The sequence below is a fragment of the Lissotriton vulgaris genome, chromosome 5, assembly GCF_964263255.1.
Source record: "Lissotriton vulgaris chromosome 5, aLisVul1.2, whole genome shotgun sequence".
NCBI lineage: Eukaryota > Metazoa > Chordata > Amphibia > Caudata > Salamandridae > Lissotriton > Lissotriton vulgaris.
Genome location: NC_141693.1, coordinates 1,481,686,292 through 1,481,712,011, shown reverse-complemented (window position 1 = coordinate 1,481,712,011; position 25,720 = coordinate 1,481,686,292). Strand labels below are relative to the sequence as shown.

The following is a 25,720-nucleotide window of genomic DNA, read 5'->3' as shown; positions in this document are numbered from 1 at the left end:
GAGCTTACTGTTGTTTTGACAGAGCTGCTTAACTTTGACTCATATAGTTTTTTCTGAAAATTAGGTTTTCAATTCTATAACTTCATCCATCTAGGATGGTTAGTGAAAGGTATTTTTTCCATTGAAAATCCTTAAATAGTTTCCACAGGGGTAAGACTGCCCTTAATTTTCACCCATCTTTCCTTCCTAAGGTTTTTTTAAATTTTCAATAAAAATCGAGTTTATGGCAAGCCCATGTTTTTGTTAATCTGAAAGCACCAGCTGACCCTTTATTTGATATCAGTGAAAAGTTGCTCAAGAATGGACTATTCTAATGAATTAATATTGTATTCATCTTACATTTGCCTCCTTCTCGGGCGCCGAGAGATCCCCCTAGGGATGATTTGTGCGCCTTATAAATGAATCAAATAAATACAATAAGTTAAGCTGATGAATGTATATTTTTTTTAATTGGACTAAAATGTTTGTGTTGGTCGATCCGGGTCATTCATCCAGGAAACCTGCTGTTCCACTGCTTATTTAGAGATGGGGCAACCACAAAGTATCCCACGTTGGAGCCTCCACTGGCTGGGTCATCAGTAACCATTAGCTGGTGGCCCAATTGCAACAGGCTAATGAATATTAGAAATTTGTCCTGTTTAGGCCTCTGCATTCATTCATATTTACTGCCCTGGAAAATTCAGAAGTGCCCATCGCATGCTGGGAGAAATATCAGGCACATTTGAACAATTTGTTTTTTGTTTTACAGAAATAAACACAACTTTAGGGTTTTGTTTCTTTGAAGTAGAAAAAATATTTAGAGCAGGCTGTCATGGGCGTCCTGGCACTCTTTTTTTTGTATGCTGCCACTGGGACTTTATAAGCACTTTTGTAAAACAAATGCAGATCTACAAGGCAGGGAAATCACAATACAGCAAGCAGGTTGCCATGGATGGAAGACCCATAGAGGGTTGACAGCCTGCCCATCATATTCTAAATTATTTGCTAAAAAAAATGATAGCAAATCAATTGCTCGCATCATATGCAAATCAATGTTCACGAGCTCCTTTTTCGTAGCAGATTCCATTTTGCTGCATACTGTCTGCGTTATCAAAATTCTATGAAGCTTCCTTCATGGAAACCTGCCAGAGGGAGTAGTGAAACTATGGGTTTGTTAGGTGACATTCCATTTTGTGAGATCTGTTGTACACATGATATTCTCAAGGTACTATTGTTCATTCAGATGCAACTCCAGACCCTAAGTGGGACTGACTATCCTTCAGAATTAGCTTTATTAGGTCATGCTGTGTCACCATGTCTTCTCCCTTCATTTGTAAACTGATGCTATTCTATTTTCAAAGTAACTTTAAGTGAGGATTCCATGAAAGAGAGGTAGCATTCCCAATCCGCAATTGTGGCTCCTCATTAGTGATAGGTTATATTCAAGACCACCCGACAGAGGGAAAGCTATGGTGTTTCTCACGTAGCTTCAAACTCTGTTTGGATGTAGGACATTGTATGTGCTGGTAGCCTTGTGGACAGCACCTTATTTGTAATTGTACATGTGCACGTGTGACCTTATAAATGGAGAAATTGTTTATTTTAATTGTTCTTGAAATTGTTAATTTTAAAACTGTTTAATAATTCCACTGAATTTATGGGAATATGCTGTCATGAATGTTTTGTTGTTCCAATATCACCTTCTCTCTCTTACCCTTGTTATCCTCTACTATGTTCCACAGCTCCCTCTTTAGTTGCAGGCAGCACTGTGCTGTTGTTTTCTTTTGGCACCTTGTGACCCTTTATCTAAAATTTCAGGATCACCTTTTCTTCTTGTCTTCCTATTGAAGCTCTGTTCCCTATGTTCTCCTACCTCTCTTCTATTCCTTTGCACTGTCTCTCACTTCCTTCCTTTCACCTCCCCACGCTTTTACCTTTCCATGAGTCGTGACCCATAGCACTCTGAATGTATTTATCTGAATCTAGACTGGACGTGGTACTGCAAACACGATTATTTATTCTTCACTTTCTGTCCTGTTTTTTCTAATTGCACTATAACACAACTTGCAGGCTACATTGTCCAGTTTGAGGAAGACCGATACCAGCCTGGTACCTGGCACAACCTTGTCAGCCTGCCAGGCAATGTGAACTCTGCTGTCCTCCCTTTGGCTCCCTATGTCAACTATCAGTTCCGGGTCTTGGCAGTGAATGAGGTTGGCAGTAGCCTCCCTAGCCTCCCTTCGGAACGGTACCAAACCAATGGAGCATGTGAGTTCTTCATACGCCTTTCATTGCATTTTCTGCACAGATGATTGTAAAATCCAGTGATCGAAGTGCATAAAAAAGTATGGGAACTATGATGCTGTGTATAAAGTAAGTGGGGTGAGTGAGCATGGGGGCTGGGTTAATGACGTGGGTAAAAAAAAATAATATATATATATATATATATATATATATATATGTATATATATATATATATATATATATATATATATATATATATATATATATATATATATATATATATATATACCAAAAACTAAGCTGCAAAATGGTTAAATAAACGCCTGCTGTGACACTCTGCAATTCGTGTGGTGGTCCGTACTTTCTGTGGGTTCAACCTGGTAACAGAATTCGATCCATATATATATATATATATATATATATAACGCTCCAATTTCTTCCAAATTGGTAGAAGAACCAAAACAGCACTCGAAGGTGGAAGGTTTCAACACGCTAGATTTTATTTAGTGGTGGGGTGCACACAGACGCGTTTCCGCGTTCTGCCTTCGTCAGTGTGTGTTACACTGTGTTTGGGAACTATGATGCTGTGTATAAAGTAAGTCGGGCGAGTGAGCATGGGGGCTGGGTTAATGACGTGGGTAAAAAAAATAATATATATAATATATATATTCTGTAACTATTTTCAGTCTTTAACCTTCAGTTAACTTCATAAAAAATAAGGCACAGCTTAAGTGACAAATAAATGTAAGTTAAGTTGATCAGTGGGAAATGCACTATCATACATTATGAAACCTCTGTTAGTTAATGCGCCTCAGAGGTATGCATCTGTGACCAGAGAGACGAAGAATTGAAATCCTAGTTATTGCAGTGGAGATTAGTGACTTGTGAATGTTCAGTGCAATGAAGTCCCAGTCTGTGACAGAAAGCCCTGTGATTAAGAAAATCATTATTTTAAACTTGCGTTATACACAGTATAAGATAGACTGCTACAAAATGCGCAAAGGGGTTATAAAAAATAGTGCTTCAAAAATGTAAATTTTAGTCATTTCCAGACTGCACATAGTGCCATTTGTTTTTATATATAACTGTTCTTTAAAAGATCAAACTTCACAGATTTGCTGGTAACTCCCTTGCAATATCACACAAAAAGAATAAATCTCCCTCATCAGGAAGCTTCAAGTGATTCGGTCAATCATTGCCAATACCGGCTTCAAAGCAACCTTTACATTTGCAGACTAGCCAGTTATGCTTTTCAGGAAAGCAGAAACCTTGGTAAGAAGGCTTGTCCCTCCCTCAGTTTCAAGCACATGAGACTTCCTGCCTCACATTTCAGCTGATGCATTTCCGGTCTGGGACAGTTATCTTTTCACAAAAAATAGGGAACTGATTTTCTTAAATTAGAAAACTAAAGGTACTTTGTGCCCCTCAGATCACACCCACTTCGACCACTGGTAAAATCTATTAAGGAACTAGGATGGACACAAAATAAAGGAAAAAGAAAGAGAGCAAAAATGGACATTTCAGGAGGAGAAAAAGAAAAAGATCATTTAAGAAAGGAAGATTAAAAAAGTGATTATAAAAATAAAGGTATAAAACGAAAAAAGAGAAAGGCTACAAAAAGAGAGAAAGGGAGCGCAAAAGCAACGGAAGAGAGGATGAACGTAAATTAGAATCAGAATAGGAACATTTTAATATAGAAGATCTCAAAGAAAAGAGTATTAAAACTTGAAAGTATTACTAAGGAAAAGCAAATGAAAAATGCGTGTCCTGTTTCCACCTTGCTTAAAGTACACTATAATCTTAGACTGTTGTAATTCTTCATTAGGGAAGCCATTAAGTCGTAATTTAAACTTCGCTGTTAAGGATGTTTCCCCACTAGGGTTGTATGATTATACAACTACTTCCTAAATCACTAGTACTAGGACTTCAGGTGATACATAACACAACTGCACGGCTCACTCAAATTTATTTTAATCTCTTAGCACTTCATTGTGCAGCACACTACACCAGTTTGTCCGGCATATCAGGCCTGCTGTGACAAAGGTCCTGTCTTTATTCAGAAGCTGTGTGCACCCTTTCGTCCAGTAAGGAGCCTCCAATCCTTCACCAATATATTTTTGTCTTCTCATGGCTCTATAAGGTGAGAGCCGATGGGGGTGCCTTTCCTCTGTTTATTCCGAAGGCATTGAACTTTATCCCACTGCAGCTCAAATTTACGAAAGATCTCTCATTTTTCTGGATTAAACAGGAGACGTTCTTGTTTCCCTCCGCTTTCCTCATCCAGTACTGTTTCTCCTCATTGTCATTACAAGCTCATGATTTAGTAATGAGACGCCATATTACAGGGTATCTGCCGCGCTTACTAAAACAAGACTGGCAAAGCCAATGGATTGTCTAGTTTTCCAACGCATCTAAACACAGGCGTTCAGAAATGCTGTTTACATACGGTAAATGCACAAACTCTTTGCTGTTTATCACTTTGTCAATGCTGGGAAAGAGTAGCAATAAAGGATCGCCTTCAGTTTAAAATGCAATTGGAAGATAACAAATTATATGTGACAAACAGTGTGATGATTGAGTGTACTATTCAAATGTAAACTTGTTCCTCATGCATTCTAGAGGGAGCACTTCCTGGAATATACCAAACAGCCAATGGAATGAGGTGAAAGAATGGTACTTCTCTAGATGTAGCTAAAGCCCACAATTGGTAAAAGAAATATGTCTGACAGACAAGACAGCCGCACAGTCAAGTCAGACCAAATAATTTATTAAGAATTCTGCGTCTAATTTCCATATGTGAATGAAGTGCTGACCTAAGTACGCACCTACAATATGAAAATGCAATGACTACTGTTCTGTAGAACTGTACTAATAGCTAGATTTTCAAGTCAATTTCTTCTTAATTATTTTAGCTACGATTTCATAGTTAGTATATTTACGTCCTTATTTTTTTATTATTACACTGCTACCAGGAATTCTAATGTTACCACGCAATCAGAATTGTTAGAATTTGCTTATCGTTTTGCGGTAAATTTCAGACATCATATTGACGTGCTTCTTTGAGCTGTACAGATTACATATGTATTGTGAACATCTGTATTCATAGTATCCCTTTAAAACGACCTGTGGTTTTAAATAGCTTTGAGGGATGATGTGATGTTGTGACCAATATCGACATTTTTGCTGTGTTCCTTTATATGGTCCTTTATGAAATCCTTGGTGAATTTGTAATGAGCAGAGGGCTCCCTTTATTCTATGCACAATGATGAGTGAAATATTTACCCTTTGAGCTCCTTTCCCATATTTATCCCACAGCAGTCAGGTCTTTAGGCTGCTCTGTCCAGCAATGGTTAAAGTTTTGCTTCTATACATAATGCCATCGGTAAACCCATAGAAACAAACATGGGTCTTACAAATGCCACTAAGAAGCCATCTACAGACAAAATGTATCAAGGGTCTCTTGCTGCTAAAGCAAAATAATTCCCCACAAAATAAAACAGTTCTCCCCACATGTTTTGGAACATGTTGTACCTTAATCCTGGGTGTTGTCTTGATCAGCATTACAGCCGTCCTGAGATGACAAACATTGTCTTGTTTGAACTGAGGTTTTACACCCTAAAGAGATCAGCTGACAGCCTGGATCAAAACAACCCCTCCAACTACAGACCCATTTCCCTGCTACCCTGGCTCAGCAAACTGCTAGAAAAGCATGTCAACTCAGTCGCGACAAACTTTCTAGAATCTAACGCCATACTTGACACCTCACAGACGGGCTTTCGGCCCCTTCACGGGACAGAAACGGCTCTGGTCGCAGTGACGGAGGAGGCAAGAAGGATCTTGGACAACGACGGGTCGACGGCCATCGTTCTCCTCGACCTTAGTGCCGCCTTCGACACTGTGAACCACAACATCCTTCTCCACCATCTTAGCAGAATAGGCATCCCCGAAACGGCAATCACCTGGTTGAGATCCTTTCTCACAGACCGCTCGTTCCAGGTATTTGAGAAAGAATACACCTCCCCCAGCAAACCCCTGAACTGTGGGGTGCCCCAGGGCTCTTCCCTAAGCCCCACCCTTTTTAATGTTTACCTAAGCCCACTAGCCGAGGTCATCCGCCCCTTTGGAGTGAAAATTATCACCTATGCGGACGACACGCAGCTAGTGGTAGCTCTGGACCCCCCATTCAATTCTCACCGTAGATTACACAAATGTCTGGAAGCAGTCGCCGCATGGATGACTGCATCATGCTTAAAGCTAAACGGGGAGAAAGCAGAGACTATGCTCTTGGGAAACACCATCGACAAGCCCATCGAATTAATCTGGCCCCTCTGCCTAGGCTGTCCCCCCCTACCCAAGGAACAAATCAAAAGCCTCGGCATATGGCTGGACAGAGCACTCAATTTCAACTACCAGGCAACTAAGCTATCTGCCATCTGTTTCGGGCTCCTGAGACTACTACGCAAGATTCTCCCCCTCCTCCCATTCCACTCAAGACGGATCATGGTACAAGGGCTTATCCTATCTCGCCTGGACTGCGGGAATGCCCTATACCTTGGGGCTCCACAGTCCACACTGAACAAACTCCAAATTATCCAAAATTGTGCCGCCAGGACCCTTCTCGAGATCCCCCGACGAGTCTCAGTCAAAGTCCGACTTAAAGACCTCCATTGGCTCCCTGTAAAATCTAGGATTGAATTCAATGCCATGTGCATCGCCCACCGGTCCTATTGGGGAACGGGGCCCTCTATTAACCGTCCGCTAGTAAAGGCCTACCACCCCAGTAGACAGCGTAGATCCGGGGCCTCCTACCTCACCACAGTGCCTCGAATCAAGAAAGCGAGGTGTGGAGGCCGTTCACTCTCCTACAACCTGGCCAAGATCTGGAACACGCTCCCCCTCGCAATCAGATCAGAGCCCAAGTTGCTGACATTCCGAAAACTCCTTAAAACCTGGCTTTTTAACAAACCGGTATAAGTTCCAGCAACTCTGCCTTAGCCCAAAACCTCTGCAGCGCTGGGACGCCTCAGGGTAGCCATCGCGCTATATAAATTATCTTTTTATTTCATTTCATTGCAATCTCTAAATAAAAATGCGAGCACGTATGAAAGGATGCATACCACAGTGGTCTAAACTCAATCCCAAATGACAGCTGGTTAAAATGAGTGAATGTTTTACAGTTTTACAACACAACTTGTGCTACCCGGTATAGGGAATAATATGCAAATTATGTTAAGTTGAAAAACATTGCTATTCATTATTTAAAAACTTTAATGTGTGAGCAGATGGTTTAGTGTTGCTACATTGAATGCATTTACATGGAGATATCAATATAAAGAATCCACTACCTCGATATAATCAAAATTGAGAATACCGCTACTGATAAAGCCACTACAGTGAATAGGCTTAAGTACAAGGGTAAATAAGAGTATTGACATTAAACCTAACCGTTAACTTATGCTAACTCGAAATCTAACCTTGATCCCAAACATAATACAAACCATCATCCTAACAATAAGCCTACCTAAACCTAAGGCTAAGCCATTCCTAAACCCTTGCCTTCTGCTTAAACCAAGAACAAAGAATGTGCAATACCCTAAACTCAAATCTAACACTTCTCCTAAAGTCATCTTTCACTCAATAACCCTGATCCGTTCCTCATTCGATGTAATGGTTTTGTCAGTAGTGCTAATTTAATTTTGGTGACATCTATGCAATCCTATATGGATATAGTAGGTCCTCGGTAGTATGGTGCACCAAGCAGATGCATTTAGAGCTTTAAGTCTCTTTTAATTGTGTTTTAGCGCCGGGACGCCTCTTAGCTGGGGCAGCTGTCACGCGTTACAAAAGTTTTAACATAACATTTAACATAACTTTAAATACATCCTTCTGTTATTAAGAGATGGGATTGCAGGAGTAAAGTGGCTCATCCCACAGCGCCATTTTTCCCTTTTGTGACCACCCCCTGGAGGTGCTGCACTTGGGTAAAGGTGGAGGCTGCATGGAAGTTTTACAATTTCAGGATTCTACTAATGTATGATTTTTAAAAATCTCAGTGCAAGGACATAGTATAGCCTAGATGTCAGAGCAGCCAAAAGACATTATTCATTTCAAATATTTTCTGCATTTTAGCTCCGGAAAGAAATCCCTCGGGTGTACAGGGAAAGGGCAGCAAGAAGAATAATATGGAAATCACCTGGACGGTAAGAAAAATGAGAGACTGGGGAGAACAGTGCTCCTTTGGATTGTACAAAGGTTCTTGGTGGGGAGGGGGCATCGTGTTATGTTTTTGTCATTTGTATAGGCAGCGTCTCCCATCACTGTGACCTCTATTTTCAAAAGTCCAGCTGTATCCTTGAATTCCTTTTCAAAGCTTCCATTGCAGACAATATATTCTGATACAGATTCCGATGGATTGATACAATATATATACACACATACATACATAATCAACCAGCAGGCTTCTCAAATTCTTCAAGTACGAGCCACACCAATCCAGTTTCGTGAAGTATATTTATTTTTCAGGCAAACAGACGCGTTTCGAGCTATCCAGCTCTTTGTCACATGACCACAGTTCAAAGTTTATATACATTTAGGTAAAAGTAAAGAAAGGACTATGGATTTGCATCATCATCCAACTCAAACGTGAGAATTACTATACATTTGATTCTGAACAAGTATTACTATTAAAACAATTGTTGGACTTACAATTGCATTACAAAGAATTGATACTCTTGACCTATTAGCCCCAATAAAAAGGCTTAAGAACAGGAAAAAGAAGTCGGACCCTTTGTACAATGAGGAGTTGAAACTGCTACGCATAACATGCAAAAAGGCTGAGAGGAAATGGAGGAGGGCCTACTCTGAGACAGACAAAACAGACTTGAAACTTTTACAGTCTCAATATAAAGAGTCTATTACTAGGGCTAAAGCAAATTTCTATGTCGAATCCATTTTGCTGGCACCCAACAGTACAAAAACACTCTTCAATATCTTTAGGGATCTCTTTAGTCCAGCCTGCATGAGCAACAAGGTGGTCGCATCGCAGCAACTCTGTGTCGAGATTGCCTCTCATTTTGAAGAGAAAATTCTAAAAATTGTTGGGGAACTTCGGTCCACAGATCATAGCAGTCAGGATGAGTAGGCCAGAAGGGTGTATGAAGAAGTCCATGTTGATACTTCCCTGGAAGTCTTTGACATTCCTACGGAGGACTCCTTTAATCATCTCGCCCAAAGTGTCTCTTTGGGATCCCCCTAGACCCCCTTCCACACAAAATCTGGAAATCATTGGGCAAGAAACCTTTCCCTGGCTGCGACAGATTTGCTGTCAGTCCTTGGAGGAAGGAGAGGTGCCAGATGCATGGAAGCAAGCAGGCAGCAAAAAAGCCTCCTGGTTCAACGATGATCTTAAGAAATCTAAGAAACTCTGTCGCTCCCTTGAGAAGGCCTGGAAAAAAGACCCTAACACCAGCACCAAGGACGCCTTCAAAAACGCCACCCGCATACACCACCAACTGATCCGGACTGCCAAGAAAGCCGCCTTCAAGGACCGACTAGATAACAACGCCCACAACAGCAAGGAATTATTCAACATCGTCAAGGAATTTTCCAACCCTTCAGCCAACTCCAACGACATCACCCCCTCTCAAGCCCTCTGCAACTCCCTAGCTTCATTCTTCCACAACAAGATCGCAGACATCCACAACAGCTTCGACAACCGACCCGAAGACAAACCCACCCAACCCTCTGCAGAACCTCCACCCCCCTTGAACATCCTCAATGACTGGAACCCAATCTCCACTGAGGACACCATCCGTCTGATGAACTCTATCCACTCTGGATCCCCCACAGACCCATGCCCTCACCACATCTTCAACAAAGCAGACTCCACCATAGCACCGCACCTCCGAGACGTCATCAACTGCTCCCTCTACTCCACCACCTTCCCGGAAAGCTGGAAACACGCCGAACTCAGCGCCCTTCTGAAAAAACCCACAGCTGACCCCACCGAACTCAAAAACTACCGCCCCATCTCGCTCCTTCCTTTCCCGGCCAAAGTCATCGAGAAAGCTGTCAACAATCAGCTCGCCGCCTTCCTTGAAACCAACAAATCCCTCGACTCCTCACAGTCCGGATTCCGAGCAAAACACAGCACTGAGACCGCACTCATCGCAGCTACAGACGACATTCGTACTCTACTGGACAATGGAGACACAGTCGCCCTCATCCTCCTTGACCTCTCCGCAGCCTTCGACACAGTCTGTCATAGCACCCTGCTACAACGCCTCAGAAACATCGGAATCCAAGGAAAAGCACTGGAATGGATCACCTCATTCCTTACCGGAAGAACTCAGAGAGTCCGCCTCCCACCATTCAAATCAGAGGCCACTGAAGTCATCTGCGGCATGCCACAAGGATCTTCACTCAGCCCCACCCTCTTCAACGTATACATGAGCCCCCTCGCGACCATCGCACGCCAACACAACCTCAACATCATCTCCTACGCTGATGACACTCAACTGATCCTCTCACTCACCAAAGACCCGAACACCGCCAAAACCAACCTACATGAAGGAATGAAAGAAGTAGCCGAGTGGATGAAGCACAGCCGTCTGAAACTGAACTCAGACAAAACAGAAGTCCTTATCTTAGGTACCTCCCCCTCCGCCTGGGATGACTCTTGGTGGCCAGAGGCCCTTGGAAAAGCGCCCATCCCGACGGACCACGCACGGAACTTGGGCGTCATCCTGGACTCCTCACTCTCGATGAACAGACAAGTCAATGCCGTTTCATCATCTTGCTTCAACATCCTTCGCATGCTCAAAAAAACATTTTGCTGGATCCCCACCGAAACTAGAAAAACAGTCACCCACGCACTGGTCACGAGCCGCCTGGACTACGGAAACACCCTTTACGCCGGTACCACCGCAAAAAATCAGAAAAAACTCCAACGCATCCAGAACGCATCAGCCAGACTCATACTAGACATCCCACGTAAAGACCACATTTCTAGTCACCTGAAAAACCTCCACTGGCTCCCCGTTAATAAGAGAATAACATTCCGCCTCCTAACCCACGCTCACAAAGCACTTTACGAACTTGGACCCGAATGCCTCAACACACGACTTTCCTTCTACACCCCCTCCCGCCAGCTACGCTCCTCCAACTAAGCCCTTGCTGTTGTACCTCGTATCAACAAAACCACCATGGGAGGAAGATACTTCTCCTACCTAGCAGGTAAAACCTGGAACTCACTTCCCACTCACCTTCGCCTCAGTCAAAACCACCCAGCATTCAGAAAGCAACTTAAAACTTGGATTTTCGACCAATAATTCCCCACCCTTCTTCATGCGCCTTGAGACCCTCTGGGTATGTAGCGCGCTATATAAATTTCCTGACTTGACTTGACTTGACAACTCCAGCGAATTTCAGACCCATATCCCTCCTGCCCTATCCCATTAAAATACTGGAAAAGACAGTCAGTAAAATCCTGTCATGCTATCTGGAAGACAATCTGTTGCTGGACAAGGACCAATTTGGTTTCCGCCCAGGACATGGCACTGAGACTGCCTTGACATCAGTAATTGACAACCTTCGAATGTGTGCTGACAATGGGAACTCCTCGGTTCTAGTATTACTAGACATGCCAGCCTCATTTGATACAGTGAGTCACACAGTGCTAGTGAAAAGATTGAAGAGTATAGGGGTTAAAGGAAGGGCCTTGCAGTGGTTCCAATCCTACCTGTCAGGACGACAACAGGCGGTGTCTATGAGGCCCTTCTCTTCTGATAAAACAATAGTACATCATGGAGTACCACAGGGCTCAGCGATCAGCCCCATCCTCTTCAATATTTACCTGCACCCCCTGTTCCCCATTATTAAATCCTGTGGAATTGACCTAGTCAACTATGCCGCTGACACTTAACTGGTGTTCTCTCTGGAAGGGAAACAAGCAGTGTACTTGGACACCTTTCAGGAGTGCATGCACCAGACCACTGGTTGGCTCAGGAAAAACACTCTTCAGTTCAATGGGGGGAAAACAGAGGTGGTGTTCTGCCCGGCTATTAGAGTATCGCGTCCTTTGCCGACAGAGTTCAGGCTTATCTCTGAGGACGAACCACTGTCCAAAACGGTTATAGTCTGGGTGAATGGAAACCTCCTAATGGAATCACAGGCCAATAAAACCATTAGGGTCTGCCTCTCCTTGCTACGCATGCTAAGGAAGATTCTCCCGCTTCTCCCAAATGATAATCGCTCCTTGGTAGAAAGGAGTATAATCCTAAATAGACTGGATTATTGTAACTCTCTATATCTAGGTGCACAGCAATATATTGTGCAGGGGCTGCAAAGAGTCCAGTCTATGGCAGCAAAGTTGGTGCTTAATAGACAGCGTAGTTCCTCCACAGATATGGCTTTGAGTGAGCTTCATTGGCTGCCCATCAAGGAGAGAATTTGTTTTAAATCTCTCTGTATTGTTTACAAAGCGATTTACCGTTTGGGACCTGCCCCTCTACAAGAGAGGTTCACCTGGTATAACCCCAGGAGGAAACTCCGATCCTCTAGTGCTAACTTGATAACGGTTACTAGATTTAAGAAATCTATGTTGGGGGGCAGAGCCTTTAGTGTGGTGGCAGCGCGCTTATAGAACGAGCTGCCGCAGAACCTCAGACAGAGCGATTCTCCGACCTGTTTTAGGAAGAATTTGAAATCCTGGCGGTTCCCTAGGAGCCAATACTAGAACGTAGCTTGGACAGCTGCTTCCATTGCTATAATGGTTTCTTCGATCTAAGCGCCAGGATACCCGTAGGGTGACAGTCATGCGCTATATAAGTACTTTCTTTAATTTCATTATTGAATCACACTCCGTGCACACACAGTCAGTTTGCATGTTTATCAAAAAAGAAACCTTCAACAGCAGTGCCTGAGTTTAGCACCCATTGGTAACATACTAAATCTCAGTTCAGTCCTAGATTGTGGTCCCATTCTCTGTTCGGAAACTAACATAGCAGATACTTAGTACACATTGCTTTATACTTAGTAACGTGAGTGCTCTCGACAGGTATAGTACCTATAGTGTGAACAAAAACTGAAAAGCTAACTCAAAGGTGTGTCGTCTAGACCAACCTTAACGTGTCTAACATTCAGTCTCCCAAACTTGTGTGTAGAAAAGGAGAGCGTGATTGTGTAAACAAACACCGAATACTCCATGCTCATAGCTCATAACAGTAGTTGGTGACCACACAATCCATCTTGTCCAATCTATATGAAGGCAAACAGAAACACAGAAGGTTAGACATATCTTCTCAAAAGACTTTGTTGAAAGCAATCAAGCCTCATAATATTTTTGTTCACTTCATTTACAAATCTGATCTGTTTTATGACACCTGTTACAGGGAAATCACAATCATTTAAGTAATTGGACCTCAATTGATTCGTATTGGGTTAAAGCACCGCTTCATAGCAAACATCTACTACGGACAAACATGGTTTTTTTAAAAAACATGTGAGTGGATACAAACAAAGTATATATGCAAAAAGTACATATAAAAAATGACAGGGCAGGGGTAAGTGATACAAAAATAAAATAAATAAGTCCAAGTTAAAACCTATATAGAACTCCAGTCCTATAAAGGTACAGCGGGAGGTTTCTAGTACTCAAGTTTAAAGGTGTACATGCATCTCTTCATCATTATTCATCCCAAATGGAACGACACAGCCAGCTTGCAAAATTAATCTTGATTCTGTTCTACGTAAGGCTAGGACCCTATTGCTATCCCTGATTTTTTTTTTACATATACATATGTATATATATATATATATACACACACACACACACACACTCACGCATGCACACACCCACACACACTAGGTATAATTATTTCAAGTAACTGTAACTTATGTTCTAAGGTAGTTGTAACTCATACCTCCGCCATGCACATTTTTCTCATCATTAATTTCATTGCACATGTTACAGTGATATTATCAATAACATAATTAATGTCTTGAGTGATGTTATATGTGGAGTAATTAGCAGTGCCTGGTGAGGGCAGAATCATTGGTTACCCTAGAGCATGGGTTATAGTTGTTTGAGATATGTATACTGGTGAATTTCATTGATTTCTTTTAAGCTAAAACGTTATGTTGTCACTGGAATGTTCACCTAACAATAATTTGCATTAACCTTTGTTTCTTTTCAGTACATTTCTCTGTTTTTTTAAAGTAATGTAATATTTTATCACCTTACATAAATCTAACTACTCCCCCGCTGTGCGGTATGGCCCTGCATCCAACCCCTTAGCATGGAGCCAGCTCCCTGCTGGGAGAGGGAAGGGGGTTACACAGCCTCCCTCCCCAAACCACTATTGGCCCCAAGGGACCCAACCCACCAGGCCAAATACTTTAACATTAACATGGGCCCGACCCTATCCCCCCGGCCCATATTTTAATTCTAGGGGAGGGGGGTGCATGGCGTGACGTTTCCCATATGGTTGATTAACAGAGGGGCTGTAGTTCTGTACTGCGTGTCTCCAATTTCTGCACACTTGTTTCCATTTCTTTCTTCTAGACGCATCATTGTAATGTTTTCCTTTCTCTGAATCTATCCCTTTTTACTTTTCACTGTCTCCTCTCTGCAAGGAATCTCTCTTTTTCTTCTGCCCTGCCTATTATTTGCTTTCACCAGCTCCTTCTGATTACACTTTCTTCTCACTGTCACTAAAAATAATATGTGTAACTTTTTCTCAAATTTTTCTCTTTTTCATCTTTGAACTCTCCCATTGTTTCACATCTGACCGTTGTCTTTACCACCCCATTCTGAACTCTGTCCTCTTTCTTCTTTCTTTGCTGCACCCACATCCCTTTCCCACTCTGTTTCCTTTTAATATCCACTCCTTCTCCCTCTATTCAGATATGCCACCCTCTTCACTACACGTTTCTGCTCCTACGCATTTCTTGAATCCTTTATGTGTTAAAGCATATTCATTCCTCAACTCTGTCCCCTTGCATCCAGTTTATTAATCACTTTCCTCAGCTCTTCGTTTTCTGTCTCTTGCTTATTGGCCTCCTCTTTGTGTACCTTCTTTCTACGTCCTCTATGGCCTTTCCTCCTACACTGCAGCATATTTCCCTCCATTTTCTGCATTTATCCATCCTATCAACTTCATCTCTGTCCTTTGCCGTGCATTTCAGTGTATCCGCTCTGTAATATGTCTGTGTTTTGCTTTCTTTTTATTCATGCAGCCGTTAAATGCTACCCAAGCCTATGGGCCAAACCTGCAGTACATTGTATATTGGCGGCAGCGAAACACTGGGGAGAGCTGGAGTAACGTCACTGTGAAGAGCCCAAAGCATGTAGTCTGGCAGACACCTGTATATGTGCCATATGATATCAAGGTGCAGGCGAAGAATGACTTTGGGGCTGGTCCGGAACCACAGCTGGTGATCGGGTATTCTGGTGAAGACTGTGAGTATCTATGGATCATGGTGTAGGGCAAGGCTTCAAAGGTTGCATGTTGAATATATTTGCCTCTCCTAGAACTGCAAAGTTTTTTAATCCTTTTGAGCTACAGGTGGTCCACAGACCTATAACAGATTTAATTTGGATGAGTGCAGGAAGTATCCAGCAGTTTACTTTTGTATCTTTTCACGGAGGTTCAGTTGTCCCTTTCTGTTGAATCTCCTTCAAATAGAGAGCTTTGAATAAGATTCAAATGTGAATGGAAAATGTGTGCATTAATTTAAAGGTACGTGAGATGTCAGCAAGCTGCTATCTGATAGAGACTTCTAGCTGCAGATTCTTTACCTTAGAATCATCCCCCAACCATCAGACTGGATCCAGACTACTGGTGGTGTCATCCGCGCCGTAAGTGACATCCGCAGTGCCTATATAGGCACCACCCAGGTGGCTGATGTTAGTTCTTTTCTTTTCACGCCAGCCAGTGCAGATCTGGGAAGAGCTACACCTTGGTCTCTTTTTGACAAAACTTTTTTGATATTTTATCAAAGTTTTTTTCGAGGTCATACCTCCTGGTATGGCAGGGATGTCCTCCAAGAAGGCCAGCTATAAGCCCTGCGGTGTTTGTCAACAACATATGTTGGTGACGGACATATGTTGGTGACTGACCTGCATCGTGTTTGCCTGTGGTGCCTGAAGCGGGACTATGACCAGAAGGCCTGCCCCCACTGCCACACCATGCATCCAGAGGCCTTGAGAGGGCGATCTCTCAAGCTCCTGGTGGCTTGGCGAGTGACACTCGAGGTCTCGGGAGCGATTGCTGATTCTGAAATTGTTGTCCCACTCAAAGTCATCGAGTCATTCGGGTAAGTCTCGGAGCCAGAAGAAGTAAAGGAAGTCGATTTCACCTTGTCCAGCGTGTTCGGAGATGGATCCGAATCGGCGATGGTTGTGCCATTTTGACTTTCCCCGGTCCCTGACCCAGAGCCAAAGGCATGTCATCTTATGCCAGATCTGGTGCTGACTGGAGCCATGCCTTCCAGACTGTAGCCTGAGCTCCATTCCTACGGCCTACTACTCGCAGAAGAATGGGAGGGGACACTGGACCCTGAGAAATACGAGCCATATGAATCCGTAGACTTGTGTGAGGATCCGGGTGATGCCAGTGAACTGGATACTTCTCCAGATACTGGCATGCTTTCTCCCCCTACCTTGGCTATGATGGAGGGAGCATCATGTGCATGGTTGTGCAAAGCGGGGCTGAGGCCCTGGACCTTAGCTTGCCCTCAGACTAATGCCCGGAGTGTCCCCTTCCGAACCGCTTCTCCAATTTAATGAACCATTTACTAATGTACTGCTTGGTCCAAGCCAGCAAAGGGGCTCCTGTGAGCAGGACTATTGCATCCCCCCATTACCCCATTCCTGGGGAAACCAAATTTCTTACAGAACACATTTCCCCTGAGAGCTTGGTTGTCCAAACCTCCACTTCTCATGTAAATCCTGATTCATTCCCATCTGCCCCGACGGATCGGTAATCCAAGAGGCTGGATCATTTTTGCAAGAAAATGTTTTCTTCCACCAACCTGGCATTGAGGTCGGTGAACACCATGCCTTTTGGGCTAGTATTTTCACGCCCTATAAGATACAGTTTTGCAAGTGCTGTAAACTGCTTTCCAGGCTGTTGCCAATGAGAGAGATGCAACTAAGTTCACCATTCGCTTTGGACTAGACACTACCGACTCACTCGGCAGAGCGGTTTTGTGGATAGTGGCCCTGCGACGCCATGCCTGGTTGAGGACTACTGGCTTTTCTTGGGATGTCCAGTCATCACTCATGGACATGCCCTTTGAGGGCTCCCATCTCATCGGAGTCAAGCAGGATTCGGTGTTTGAGCACTTTACTTGACCTAGCTCTAGGACACCCCCGCGCCGCACGGCCACCAGCTGCTGTGTGCGTGTTCCCTGCCTTCTGCCTCGCTAGCCAAGCTTCCGCCGCGTGACCACGCCCCCTGCCTTCTAGCGGCGTGGTCCGCGACCTGCCCCCGTCGTTATTGCTGTTATTTAGTGTTTTTGTTGCCTGTCTCCCTGTAACTTGCTTTTTTGCCTTCTGTTTTTGCTTGTTGCGTTTAGCCCCTTCGTCCCCCCTCCCCGCTCCCCGCTTCCCGCCACCGCCGCTAACCCCGCCCCTTTTGCCTTCTGTACCCTCCCCGCTCCCGCCTCCCAGCTGCTCCGCCCCCCGCGCACTTGGCCATATATGGCGACCGTGCGACGCAGGTGAGTGTGACCTAGCTCTAGGACACCCCCGCGCCGCACGGCCACCAGCTGCTGTGTGCGTGTTCCCTGCCTTCTGCCTCGCTAGCCGAGCTTCCGCCGTGTGACCACGCCCCCTGCCTTCTAGCGGCGTGGTCCGCGACGTGCCCCCGTCGTTATTGCTGTTATTTAGTGTTTTTGTTGCCTGTCTCCCTGTAACTTGCTTTTATGCCTTCTGTTTTTGCTTGTTGCGTTTAGCCCCTTCGTCCCCCCTCCCCGCTCCCCGCTTCCCGCCACCGCCGCTAACCCCACCCCTTTTGCCTTCTGTACCCTCCCCGCTCCCGCCTCCCAGCTGCTCCGCCCCCGCGCACTTCGCCATATATGGCGACCGTGCGAACGTGCAGCGGTCACGCGCAGCAGGCGCGCCGATTGTGCGCCGAAGGCGCGCCAAAGGTAAGCCTGTCTACGCCCGTCCGCGCCTGGACCGCGCCCAGTGCCAGGACCCTTGGCCCACGAGGGCCCCGACCGACCCGCCTGACCTACACCGCCGCCACCCTCATCGCACTCAACAACGGCCGAACCCCAGGATGCTACCGAGCCACCCCACGACGCTCCCACGGACCCTTCAGCTGCCACGCCTGCAAGTTCACCTGCATCCGGACCTGCCCGGCACCAGCACCTGCCAAGCCGAACACCAACAGCAGCAGCAACCACCTCAAGTGCATCCTCCTCAACACCCGATCCGTTCACAGACACGCCATCGAACTCTGGAACCTCCTAGACGCCACAGCCCCTGACGTTGCCTTCATCACGGAGACCTGGATGAACGCCTCCTCAGCGCCCGACATCGCCATCGCCATCCCAGAGGGCTACAAGATCACCCGGAGGGACCGCACCGCCAACCAGATGGGAGGAGGCATCGCCATCATCCACAGGAACACCATCCGTATCACGACTAGCACCGACAACACCCTAACCACCGCCGAACACCTGCATTTCCAGATCCACACCGATCCGAAGACCACCCTCAGAGGCACCCTGATCTACCGACCCCCGGGACCACGCACTCAATTCAGCGAGGACATCGCCGACTTCGTGAGCCCGCATGCCCTCCCCTCCGCTGACTACATCCTCCTGGGGCACCTCAACTTCCACCTGGAGAACAACAACGACCGCAACACCAGCACCCTGCTCGACAACCTCGCCAACCTCGGACTCAAGCAACTGGTGAACACCCCCACCCACCTCGCCGGACACACACTCGACGCCGGCTTCTCATCCAGCAAAGACATCGCCTTCAGCCACGCCACAGAACTCCGCTGGACGGACCACAGCTGCGTACACTTCACCTTCAAAAGAACGACGATCCACTACCACCAGCAACAGGTTGCCCGCAGAAGCTGGAACAAGATCACAGCCGACCAGCTCGCCACCTCCCTGAGCCAGCGCCCTCCTGCCAGCTCAGCGAACCCCAGCCAGGCCGCCGACAACCTCACGAAGTGGATCAGCAACTGCGCGGATGAACTCGCCCCTCTGAGGACCCCGCCCAGCAGACCCGGCAGCAAGAAAGCCCCATGGTTCACCGACGAACTCAAGAGCTCCAAGAAGAACTGCCGAGCCCTCGAGAAAGTCTGGAGAAAGGAACCTACACCGGACAACATGACCACCCTCAAACTCGCCACCCGGAAGCACCACCAACTGATCCGCGCCGCCAAGAAAACTGCATTCAAGGACCGGCTGGACAACAACGCACACAACTGCAAGGAACTCTTCAACATCGTCAAAGAGCTCTCCAACCCCAACGCCGGAAACAACTACATCACCCCCTCGCAAGACCTCTGCAACTCCCTCGCCTCCTACTTCCACAACAAGATCGCGGACATACACAACAGCTTCAGCACCCAACCGACGCACGCCACGACCCCAGCAACGCCGCCCACCACCACCCTCCGAGCCTGGACTCCGATCAGCACCGAAGACACCGTCCGCATGATGAACTCCGTCCACTCCGGATCGCCGACCGACCCCTGCCCTCACCACGTCTTCAACAAGGCCGACGCTGTCATTGCACCCCACCTGCGGGACATCATCAACACCTCCTTCGACACCGCCACCTTCCCCGAGAGCTGGAAGCACGCCGAACTCAGCGCTCTTCTCAAGAAACCTACAGCAGACCCCACCGAACTCAAGAATTACCGCCCAATCTCGCTACTCCCGATTCCAGCCAAAGTCATCGAGAAGACCGTCAACAAACAGCTGGCCACCTTCCTTGAGACGAACGGATCCCTCGACCCCTCGCAGTCCAGCTTCCGAGCCAACCACAGCACCGAGACCGCCCTCATCGCCGCCACCGACGACATCCGAGCCCTGATGGACAACGGAGAAACAGCGGCCCTCATCCTCCTAGACCTCTCCGCGGCCTTCGACACTGTCTGCCACCGCACCCTAGTGCAACGCCTCAGCAACGTCGGAATCCAGGAGAAGGCACTGGAATGGATTGTCTCCTTCCTCGGCGGAAGAACACAGAGAGTCCACCTACCACCGTACAAGTCAGAGGCCACCGAAGTCATCTGCGGCGCCCCCCAAGGATCCTCGCTGAGCCCCACCCTCTTCAACGTCTACATGAGCCCCCTCGCGGCCATCGCACGCCAACACGACCTCAACATAATCTCCTACGCCGACGACACCCAGCTGATCCTCTCCCTGACCAACGACCCCGCCGCCGCCAGAGCCAACCTGCTTGAAGGGATGAAGGAGGTAGCCGAGTGGATGTCGACCAGCCGCCTGAAACTGAACTCAGACAAGACGGAGGTCCTCATCCTGGGCTCCACGCCCACCGCCTGGGACGACTCCTGGTGGCCCCCCGCCCTGGGCACCGCACCCAAACCAACGAACCACGCACGCAACCTGAGCTTCATCCTGGACTCCTCCCTCTCCATGACCAGACAAGTCAACGCCGTCTCCTCGGCGTGCTTCAACATCCTGCGCATGCTACGGAAGATCTTCTGGTGGATCCCCACGGACACCAGGAAGACCGTCACCCAGGCCCTCGTCACCAGCCGTCTGGACTACGGCAACGCCCTCTACGCCGGAACCACCGCCAGGCTCCAGAACAGACTTCAGCGGATCCAGAACGCTTCAGCCAGGCTCATCCTCGACATCCCACGAAACAGCCACATCTCCGGACACCTGAGAGACCTGCATTGGCTCCCCGTCAACAAAAGAATCACCTCACCCACGCACACAAAGCCCTACACGATCAAGGCCAGAGCTACCTCAACAACCGAATCAACTTCTACGCTCCCAAACGCCACCTCCGATCAGCCAGCCACGCCCTCGCCGCCGTCCCACGCATCCGTAGAGCGACAACAGGAGGAAGGTCCTTCTCCTACCTGGCCGCCAAGACCTGGAACTCCCTCCCGACCGACCTGCGCTTGACCCAAGACCACCTCTCCTTCAGGAAGAAGCTCAAGACCTGGCTGTTCGAGCAGTAACGGCACCCCCCCCCCCTAAGCGCCTTGAGACCCTACGGGTAAGTAGTGCGCTCTATAAATGTCTTGATTGATTGATTGATTGATTTAAGGACAGTAGGGCTACGACCAGGTCCTTGGCCCTTTCTATGGGCCCTTGTCAACCTGAATCCACCTTTCGCACCAGCCACCACAGCCTGCAAGCTTTCTAGCCTCCGAATGGTCCTGGATGTGGAACCTAACAGCCTTGTCGGTCGGGTGGCGAGTGGTTGGATCAGTCCCCCTGAGCCCCCTCCCCCAGCAGCTGCAGCCTCCAAAGCCTACTAGTCTGCCTGTTTACCATCATTAACACCTAGTGGGCAGCAGGATTTGCCATCACCTGTCCCGCTGACAGTCCATAGCATCGGGCATGTGGGTTTTGCAGATTGTCGGAAGGGGCAACTCCCTCCCCTTCGAGACTACTCCTCCCTTCATGCCACCTACTTATGACTGACTGACGGAGGGCCACTTATCTCTTCTCCGCCAAGAAGTGACTGCTCTTTTGGCCAAAGGAGCCATAGAGAAAGTGCTGAATCCAGCAGTATGTCATGGTTGCTATTCCCCCTACTTTCAGGTGCCCAAGAAGGATGAAGGCCTTTGTCCTATCCTGGGACTGAGCTCTCAAGGAGGAATTCCTGATGCTCACTGCCCTAGATCTGGGAGACTGGACGGTAGTGTTGGACTTGCAGGACTCCTATTTCTACATTCCCATCCTGCTTGCCCATAGGCTTTAATTGCAGTTCACAGTGTGGCACAAGCACTTTCAGTTTGCGGTGCTCCCTTTTGGCCTCAACAGCACCCCTTGGGTGTTCATCAAGGTGATAGCAGTGGTTACAACTCATCTGCAGATATCAGGAGTGCCAGTCTTCCTCTATCTGGACAACTGGCTGTTGAAGGTGGGCCTGAACAGTGAGTCCAGGATATTCAGGCTATGATACCGATGTTTCAGCCTCTTTCCTGGATTTCAGTGAGACTGATTCTGAGGGTGCTGGACCTCATGGTCTCCTGCATCCTGCATGTGATACATGCCCATTGGCATAGGGGGGCTCTGCAGTGGGTCCTGAAGTTCCAGTGGGCACAGTATGAGGGGAATTTTTTTGACAAGGTCCAGATCTGAGAGGGAACTGCTAAGATCTGCAATGGTGGTTAATAAATCGTGATTGAGTCAGCGGAAGACACCTCTCCCTTCCCCAACCAGGTCTCACATTGGTGACGGATGCATCACTCCTGAGAAGTGAAGATCGGAAGACTCCTGGTGTCCGGCAGAATCTACACTCCACATCAACCTGTTGGAGCTCAGAGCGATTCGATTGGCATTGAAAGCCTTTCTACCCTCCATTCAGGGAAGGCTAGTGCAGGTGTTCATGGATAATGCCACTGCCACAAGCAGGGTGGGGTGGGGTTGTGGACCCTTTGTCACAATGCCCTGCTTCTCTGGATGTGGCTGGAACATCATGGCATATCCCTGGTGGTTCCACATCTGGCAGTTTCTCTGCATGCCAGATCAGACTAACTCAGCCGACAATGCCTTGCGGATCACAAGTGGCATCTCCATCCGGAGGTGGTGCACAACTCTTACAGCAGTGAGGAGAACCTTGGTTAGATCTGTTCGACACTGACGAGAACACACTATATCAGCAGTTCTGCATACTGGCTTTTCCAAGGTAGGTCTCGCTCAGAGACACTTTTCGTCTGGAGTGGAGTTCAGGCCTCCTGTACTCCTTTCTGCTGATACCACTCCTGCTCAGTGTTCTCAAGAATATCAGGAAAGACTAGCCCCAAGTCACCATTGTAGCTCCAGGTTGGGCACTGAGAGTCTGGTATCCTGAGCTGTTGAGGCAAACCATTGGTCCTCGGATCAGGCTGCCTCTTTGGGAGTATCCTCTGTCGCAGGGGTAGTTTCTCCACCCGAACTTGTCAATGCTCCTCCCACTTGCATTGAGATTGAGCTGCAACAGTTGACAGCTTATGACCTTCTTCCCAAAGTCTGTAAAGTTATCTTGCCAGCCAGGTGGCCCCTCTACCAAGATGGTTAACACCTGCTGTCGAGCAAAATTTGGGCATTGTGTACAGAAAGACAAATTGATCCCCTTTCTGCCCCCTTTCTCAGGTTCTGTTCATACTATCCCTAGCTCAGCAGGGCTCTGGGCACTGTTAAGCGAAATCTGCAATTTCAACTTTTCCTCGTTGCCTTACCAACCTTCCCTTTTCCAATCGCCTATTGTACATAGGTTTTTTAAAAGGTCTGCAACATGTTTCCTTTCATTATGCCGGAGTGGGACTTTAATCTAGTACTGACATTCCTGATGTGCTCTCTGTTTGAGCCCTTACGTAACTGTCATCTCAGGCTCCTGACCACCAAGACTTCCTTCCTGGTGGCAGTACCATCTGCCTGGGGGGTCAGGGAGCTTCAGGCCTTGTCATCTAAGCCTCCTTATTTTAGCATCTACCTAAACAAACTTGTTCTTCATATCAGAACTTCCTTCCTTCCGAAAGTGGTTACTCCATTTCAAGTAGGCCAAACAATCTCTGCCTACATTTTACATTCCGCCTCATCTCTCCAAGGAAGAGGAGAAACTTCAATGTTTGGATGCAAAAAGAGTGCTGTTGTTCTACCTTCACAGCACAAAAGAGTTCTGGGTGGACAACCAACTCTTTGGGTATGCCAGAACCGCAAAAGGATGGGCATTACAGAAGAGTACATGATGGATCGTGGTCTGTATCAAAATATTTTATGCATTGGCTAAGAAGCAACCCCTTGAGGGTTTGCATGCTAATTCGACTAGAGCTAAAGCTGCCCCTACTGAGTTAGCTTGTGGAGTTCCAGTCCTGAACATCTGCCAGGTTGCAGTGTAGGCTTCCCCTGCACATGGGCTTCCCTGCACATGTTTACCAAACACTACTGTCTGGACAGTGAGGTCCGAAGGAATGGGCATTTTCCCTGTTCGGTCCTGCAAGACTACCTAGTGTGAAATTGATCCTCAGACCCACCTGTGTGAAGGAATTGCTTGGATATCTATTCTAAGGTAAGGAATCTGCAGTTAGAAGTCTCTATCAGATGAACAAGTTACTTGCCTTTAGTAATGCCTTATCTGGTAGAAACTCTATCTAGCTGCAGATTTCTTACCGACCAACTCATCCTCCCCGCTCTAAGAACAGATTTCTAAGGACAGGGCTTTCTACTTTTGAGGCCCTAGTTTTCCACACTAGTGGTCATTGTACTTTGTGGCTGCATGCTTCTTGTGTGGAAAGTTGTGAAAAGTAACTGAATTCAGCACACCTGGGTGGTGCCTATATAGGTACCTTGGACGTCAGTGATGGTGCAAATGACGTCAATGACCCATACAGCCCAAGGGTACTGCTCACAAAAATATTCCGTATCCAGTCTGACGCCTGAGGGATAATTCTGAGGTAAGAAATCTGCGGCTAGATAGAGTCTCTGCCAGATAAGGCATTCCCGAAGGTAAGTAACTTGTTCTTTACTACCCAAGTCAGTGATTGATCATACTCTGATTGCTGACAGGGTGTCATTGAAAAAAGCAGATAGGATGTATACAAGGCATTCTACTGTGTAGTATAGCATGAGCTGACCAAGAATCACACTTTGGGCTTTAGGCGTCATTCTTAACATAAAGTGGACTTTGATGCTGCTGTTGAGTGACAGAGCTTGAGTAGAGGATAGGCTTGGGCTGAATTTGGCTTCATACAGTAAGTAGCAAAGTTATTCCAGCGCTTTCCCAGACCACCTCAAGAAAAAATATTCTAAAATACTATTATGCTTTAAAAATCAAAACCGAGGAAACATCAGAGTTCTGAATGTTGACTCTGAAGTAAATAACAATTTCCATTTAGAAGGGCAGTTGGCTCTACACAGTAAATCTCCTGGATTTCTATTACCATATTCCAATATAGCCTTTGCACAGGAAATTGTTTGCCAGTTCCAAGATAAGTTTTCTTGTATTTGCCCTAAAATTTACTCTGAGAACCTTCTCCTAATGCCTGGCAAATGTTGCTTCTCTTAGGAGACAGGCCATCTCTGTCTACCCTTGCTCGAATGACTGACTGATCAAGTAGTGCACCTACAAAAAAGAAGTGCAAGCTCACAAATGTGCAGCTGTTCTACTGCCTCCTCTGGGTGTGTCCATGGTTTTTAAAGGGCATTCCATGGTCCATTCAAGGAAGCAGTTCCATACCCAGAAGCAGCATCGGTTCCTCAAGGGTGCAGTCTTAGATAGCGCCCCTGAAAGAGAGGTGGGCAACATTTTCATCTGAATTTCAGATATGACAAA

The 25,720-nt window shown here is 46.7% G+C and overlaps 1 protein-coding gene across 1 annotated transcript in view; it reads left to right on the top strand.

Annotated features, from left to right (window-relative positions):
• NFASC (neurofascin) overlaps positions 1 to 25,720 on the top strand; it is a 371,015-nt gene that overhangs the window by 185,494 nt on the left and 159,801 nt on the right. The window contains exons 18-20 of the mRNA XM_086923454.1: positions 2,050 to 2,247; positions 8,353 to 8,423; positions 15,460 to 15,682. Coding sequence (XP_086779580.1) covers positions 2,050 to 2,247; positions 8,353 to 8,423; positions 15,460 to 15,682 — 492 coding nt within the window. The remainder of the gene's footprint in view (positions 1 to 2,049; positions 2,248 to 8,352; positions 8,424 to 15,459; positions 15,683 to 25,720) is intronic.